The sequence below is a fragment of the Callorhinus ursinus genome, unplaced genomic scaffold (assembly GCF_003265705.2).
Source record: "Callorhinus ursinus isolate GAN/ISIS: 27379988/994484 unplaced genomic scaffold, GSC_fseal_2.0 scaffold18, whole genome shotgun sequence".
Classification (NCBI taxonomy): domain Eukaryota; kingdom Metazoa; phylum Chordata; class Mammalia; order Carnivora; family Otariidae; genus Callorhinus; species Callorhinus ursinus.
The window spans coordinates 2,768,428-2,774,427 of NW_027397080.1; the positions used below are offsets into that span (position 1 = coordinate 2,768,428).

Genomic DNA, 6,000 nt, shown 5'->3' on the forward strand with positions numbered 1-6,000 from the left:
AACGGGCTGAGTAGGAAAAAAATCTTACTTTAAATCTGGCCTTACACTTTAATGTCAACCTACTCATAATAAAGTTTAGGACTCTTAAATTCCCTTTGAAATATAAGTGATTCATTCTTCCACCTCCAACTGATCTGCTTTATAAATTCAGATTTTTACGGGCTGGGTTTTCTTAAAGCTGGCTGACCATGCACCTAGAAATCAAGGGTAAGAATTTGTTGCATTTCAGATGAAGGGGAAAGACAGGACTGGCTAATTGAAAAAGAGCCATCCTGAAAGAAAAGGCCTCCCCTACGTTGAGAGGAGAAACCAGACACAGGAGACTGAGGCCTCTGGCGGAGCCCCATGTGAGCCGGAAGGCAGGCAAGTCCGGCCCCAGCACAGACCTAGAAACCAGACATAAAGGATGGCACAGCCTTTCATCTGCAAAGCATGTCACACTTCTTCAACATGCTTTTACATAAACTCGCTCTTTAGACAGCAGGTTAGTCAGTGACACAGAAGTTCTAAGAGTTAAGCTGCCAATAGAAGTAGAAAACCAGAGGTGCCTGAGTGGCTCAGCCGTTAAGCGTCTGCCTTCAGCTCAGGCCCTGATCCCAGGTCCTGGGATCGAGCCCCGCATCGATCTCTGTCAAATAATAAATAAAATCTTTAGAAGTAGAAAGCCACATTTTGAATTGCGATAAGTCAAAGGAAAAGGTGGTAAAGCACAGAAACAGAACAAGATCTGACGTGAGAGCAAGCACTCATAAAGCCATGAAGTGGTGTCCCCAGAAGCGTGAAGACTGGCAAGCCACACATCCAGCTTTGGGGTCGTTCACAGCAAAGACACAATCTAATACGTCTGATTGGCTGAAATCAAGACGTGTATAGATCAAAAGAGCACAGGAAAAAAAGCAAGAGAAAAGGAAGGAATCCCTTGTGGACACTCAAAATTAAGCAGTAACATGGGAAGGGAGGAAGTCCAAGAAAGAGGATTAAAGAAGGTGCAGTCAAGAGCTCAAGAGGGAACCAAAAAAATCATTCTCTGTAAATCTGAGGTCCAATGAAAGCTAAATATGAAAAACAACAGAGAAGAAACCACAGAAAACAGGGAGCCTACACAAAGACGTGTCTAACAGAGATAAGGATGTACGGATGATGAAGAATGGAGGCAAAGAAACTAACAACCAGCATGGCAGTTTATTCACACTTTGTTATGTCAAAATGGAAAGGAGACAGCGGTTGGATGGGTAGTGAGGAGTTTGAGCCTGATAAAAGACAGAAGGACCCAGAAGGAAGAGAAGAAACTACTAGGGCCACCTTTCGATAAGCAGGTGTTACCAACACATCTGGCAAAAACTCCTTTTGAACCAACTCCCAACTTTTTCCTTTGCAACTCTGCAACTTACCAAGGTCAGAGAATGATGCCACGTCTGATGGAAGAACGATGGGATTACTTTAGGTAAGAATATGGATGTATTTAGACTGTGACACAGTACAGAAAATAGTAAGGATGCTTCCATAAAAAGAGCAGAAGGGGAGACAGAGCTAGGGCTGAGGAGAGCATCCTTCAGTGGCACACAGCAGTGTGGAGGATGAGACACTAGCTCCTAGGCGCTATGTGAGTAGGAAGGGACAGGTTTTCACTCACTTATCACTATTGGCTATCTTGCGGAACTCGCGAACAGTCATGGCTTTCTTCTGTATATTGTACTGAGTGAAGAGGCCAGACTGCCCCGTCACCAGCTGCTGGATGGGGGCAGGAATGACCAGATCATCAATATCATCATAGGATGCTCGTGGCTTCCACTCCTTTGGAGGAACGACCTGTAGGGAACACAAGAAACAGATCAGAAACCTGGCCAGCTGGTCACAATCCAGGATGTAGGCAGGCTGCTATCCAGCCAGTCGATTTTACTATAAAGTGACTCTGATTTAAGCACGCTCACCCAAACATAGCAAGTCACACTGCTGGGCTAACCCTGATCCAGTGTGGCCACCAACTAGCTGCCTCGCTGCAATGACAAAAGATAATACTAATTCTCAGCTCAGTATCTTATCTGGACACCAAGACAGGAGGCTGAGGAGTTGATTCTCTCTCAATCTAACAGAAAGCGCACATAAAGAGCCAACTTGCTCTCAGAGAGCTAGGCGAGACTGAAATGAGAACAAGAGAAGGTGGAGGGTATAAGCCCTCCGTGACAGGTAAAAACACTAAAGCACCCATCTGCACCATGAGGATGGAAGCAGCACAGCAGAGGGACCTGGGACACTGGCTCTTTACTTCCCTTTAAAGAAGCCAAGCGGCTCTCAGCTCTCCTGCTACCTAAAAGATGCTTCAGATGTTAACGAAAGGAATTAACTTGCAAATAGAACAGTATATACTCAACACCCTGCCTGGTTTTCATCCCCCATTTAGGAAAAATTCCTGCTGCCCTGTCACAAAAGCCATGTGGAACAACCCCACCCACCCTCACCTTGGCCAGCCCAGCCCGATGAGCTCCTTGGGATTCAATGTAGGCCATGTATCGACTGAAGTTCTGGAACTCCTCCATGGTTGGGTAAAAGGTCATTATCCGAGCACTGGGATTCAGAGTTTCAGATTCAGAAGCCATCTTCCCTCCTTTTTGAGGTCACTTTGGTCAGACAGGAAATACGTTAAGAACATAAAATGTAATTAGAATTAAATGCTGGGAATGTCGGGGGGATGGGTAAATGAGTGATGAATATTAAGGAAGCAGGGCACTTGTGATGAACATGAGGTGTTGTAAATAAGTGATGAATCACTAAATTTTACACCTGAAACTAATATTACATTGTATGATAACTGACAGGAACTTAAATAAAACTTGAAAAAGAAAAAAAATGCTAGGAATGTCAGTGCTGAAACACTAAAAGGTGCAGAAATCCTGAAGAAACATTAAGACCTCACAGCTGGAATCTGCCTCTAGGTAGGTTATTTAAGTGAATAAGAACACAGATAGAAAAGGCTCTGTTTAAAAGAATCCAATGTATCAAAATTGTATATAATTAAACCTCATTTAAATGTAGACATTGTTTCAGCTCAAAGTTGTTACTAGATTGTTGGTCCCACTGAACAATACTAGAGCTGCCCTGCCCCTATTTTACTCTTATCTTTTCAAGTTCCTCCCTTATTCACCTTTGATAATTGCTTCAGGAGGTATTAAACGATGTATTACAACAAGATTTAAAAAACAACCTATGGGCTCCCTTTTAGGGCACAACTTTAAAACAGGATTCTAGATTCCTAAGGAAAGTTACTTGGCTACAAGATTACAAAGTTTAAGAGTTAAAAAGTACTACTGATACTAGTATTTCAAACCCTAAAATGAAATTGTTCTACCTAAACCAAAATGTCATTTCAGCAGTACTACATGAGGTCAAGCTAGAGACTAGTTCAACTGTTCCATTCCCAGAATTCAAAGGACAAAATGTAAATGGGCAATAAACTGGCAATACAGGGCAAACTTCAAACTGACTGTAAAAGGTGAAATACTGTGTTTCTAGATGAGGCCTCCAACTAAGTGGGTGCATCCCCATTGCCTGATAACACAATAGACTATTCCAAATGAGTAAGAACCAAGCACACCAGCTAAAAGGAGCCACTTTAGAGGCAAAAACATTTCCCTCCTCGACTCCCCGAATCTGGGCCCCAAAGCCCAGATCCAAGAGATCCCTTGAGAGCTAGAGAGCTCAGAAGGGAATCAATTGCCTCCAATCTACCAGCAACCTACTAACAGACTAGGAAGACAGCATGGCACAGAACTGTCTAAGGTAGGAAAGAAGACAAGCCTCACTACCCACATCTCTCAAGCTTCCATTTCACCAAAAATAAAGAAGTGTGTTCTTGGCCAGGAGCTTTCCATGCATCTCACCAAAACTTTACATAGGAGGTAAATGGTTATCCTCGTTTTACAGAGCAAGACATCTCCCCACCATACTGCAGTGCACCCCAGTGCTTCTTCCATTACCCTATGCTGCCTACATCATAATTTCCACCTAGACTAAGCCCTTTGCAAGGGCAGAGCCAAGTGTGGAGGAACCTCAAGTTTAATCAATTCTGAAGACCCTCTTTTTTAAAAATCAAAATATCTTTCTTCAGCCAATTTTACAAAAACATATAATGTGAACACGGTGTTAGGTCCCATCGCTACGGCCTGCCTCTGGACTTAGTCATCTTTGTATGCCTAGAACCTAGAACAATGCACTCGGTAGAGCAGACACTCGGTAACTGTTGAATAACTGATTTCCTCGCCCCCACTTCAGTTGCTCATTGTCTTTTTTCAACCCTAGGATGCCTTTCCCCCAACCTATTCCCTGGGGAAAGCTCCTGTTCCCTGACTCCTTCATTTCCCCCATTCAGCAACAAAGCCTAGTGGTTTAAGAGGTCCGGCTCCGGAATCAAAACAACTCTGAATTCAGATCCGGTCTCTGCCATTTATAAGCTGTGTGACCTTGGCTGTATATAAGTTGCTCGAGTCTCAGTTTCCCCACCTGTAAAATGGGGATCCCAACCTCTTTGCCCAGCAGGGTTGCTGTGATTAACTCAGATGATGCAAGCGAAACGCTAAGCACTAGGCCCGGTACTTAGTAACTCAGTAAAGGTCGCTGTTGCTAACAACTACCTCTAACTCCCGCCCCCTCCCCTCGCAGCTACCCCCGCGGGTACCACTCCCAAGGCAGACCCCCGCTCCCAAGGTCCCCGAACCTCACCGCTTAGACGGCCTGCCCCTCCCGGCCCCGCCGCCTAGGCGAGTGAGGCCCGGCCGCAGGAAGAAGAAAATAAGGCCCAGTACACCCGCCTCCCTTCCCGACGTGCATTGGCCATAAGAGATTAGAAAGGACCAATCTCAGGACCCATTTTAGAAGCTCCTGTTCCCATTAGCCAAGAACCATGTCTATCGCTCACCGCTGACGGCAAACCCCCCCGCCCCTCCCCCACCGGAGCTCACGGTCACGGCTACAGCAGCAACAAACTTAAAGGATTCCAAAACTGTACGGTTCTTACCTAAAGCCCACTGCCCCGGCAGGGCTAAGGCTTGGATTCTGCTGTCGCCACTAGCCGTACCTACCGCTTTTCCAGCCGGCGGAGAACGAAGCTCCGCCTCCTCTAGAAAGTCGGCCCCTGCGCAGCCGCACAGCGTCCACCAACATGAGGGCAGCTATCACTCCTCAAATAGCCAATAAGCACGGGCTGCAGTCACCCAAAAGTCCGGGCATATCAATCTGCTCAGCCTATGAGCGCCAGGTCGGGCTGTTGCCAGGAGGAAACGCTGCACCGCTCGGGACTGCGGCCACTGAGCAACTTGGCTGAATCGCGGGGCTGGCCAATCATAGGCGGGCTTCTGGCCGCCCAAAGCTAATCAGGATTGAAAGAGGCGAGTGCCTAGAAATGGGATGGTCGGCAAGGGTAGGGACAGTGCAATTATTGTAGGATGTTACTAATGAAAGGGTGGGGCAGGGTCTTTGTAGAGTGAGTAGGATCCTTGCCTAAGGTGGAAGTGCGCTGCGAGCTTCCGAGATCCAGCAGTTTCTGATAAGGTGACCAACTTGTCCTGTTTTGCCCGAGATTGCCTTGGTTGTGAAAACTGAAAGTCCCGTATCCTGGGAAACTCTCATTCGCCGGCCAATGAGACATTTCCTGAATGGAGCAGTTCCTGAAGGGGAAAGAGCTCTGAGGGGGGAATGTCCTTAGGGTCATTAAAAAGCAGTTCTTCAATGAGCGGGGATTTGGGGGTCATTAGGAGCAGCTCTTGGGGCGGGGGAGAAGATCCTGGGAGTCATTAGACGTACTTCTGGAGAGTTGAGGGGGTACCTAGAGTCATTAGGAACGGTTCCTAAGGGGCACTGAGTCGCCGTAAGGAGCTCCCAGATTATCACGGATGATGGGCGAGGAAGCCTACAAGACGCTCTGATAGGTCCAATAGAAAAGTAGAATTCTCAAAACCGGAATCATAAAAAAAAAATGTCTAAAATTACACCCATAGATGAGTAATG

The 6,000-nt window shown here is 46.3% G+C and overlaps 1 protein-coding gene across 3 annotated transcripts in view; it reads right to left on the bottom strand.

Annotated features, from left to right (window-relative positions):
* The window catches only part of KDM4A (lysine demethylase 4A), a 43,600-nt gene extending 38,437 nt beyond the window's left edge, over positions 1–5,163 (bottom strand). Inside the window, exons 1-3 of one of the 3 annotated variants that reach the window (XM_025856106.2) lie at positions 5,076–5,163; positions 2,460–2,618; positions 1,634–1,809 (exon numbers count right to left, since the gene is read on the bottom strand). In XM_025856106.2, coding sequence (XP_025711891.1) covers positions 1,634–1,809; positions 2,460–2,597 — 314 coding nt within the window. In that variant the 5' untranslated portion in view covers positions 2,598–2,618; positions 5,076–5,163. Of the gene's footprint in view, positions 1–1,633; positions 1,810–2,459; positions 2,619–4,716; positions 4,815–5,011 lie in introns of those variants that run through there. The other 2 variants (XM_025856104.2, XM_025856105.2) reach the window with 2 other exon arrangements.
* Between the last annotated feature and the right edge of the window lie 837 nt (positions 5,164–6,000).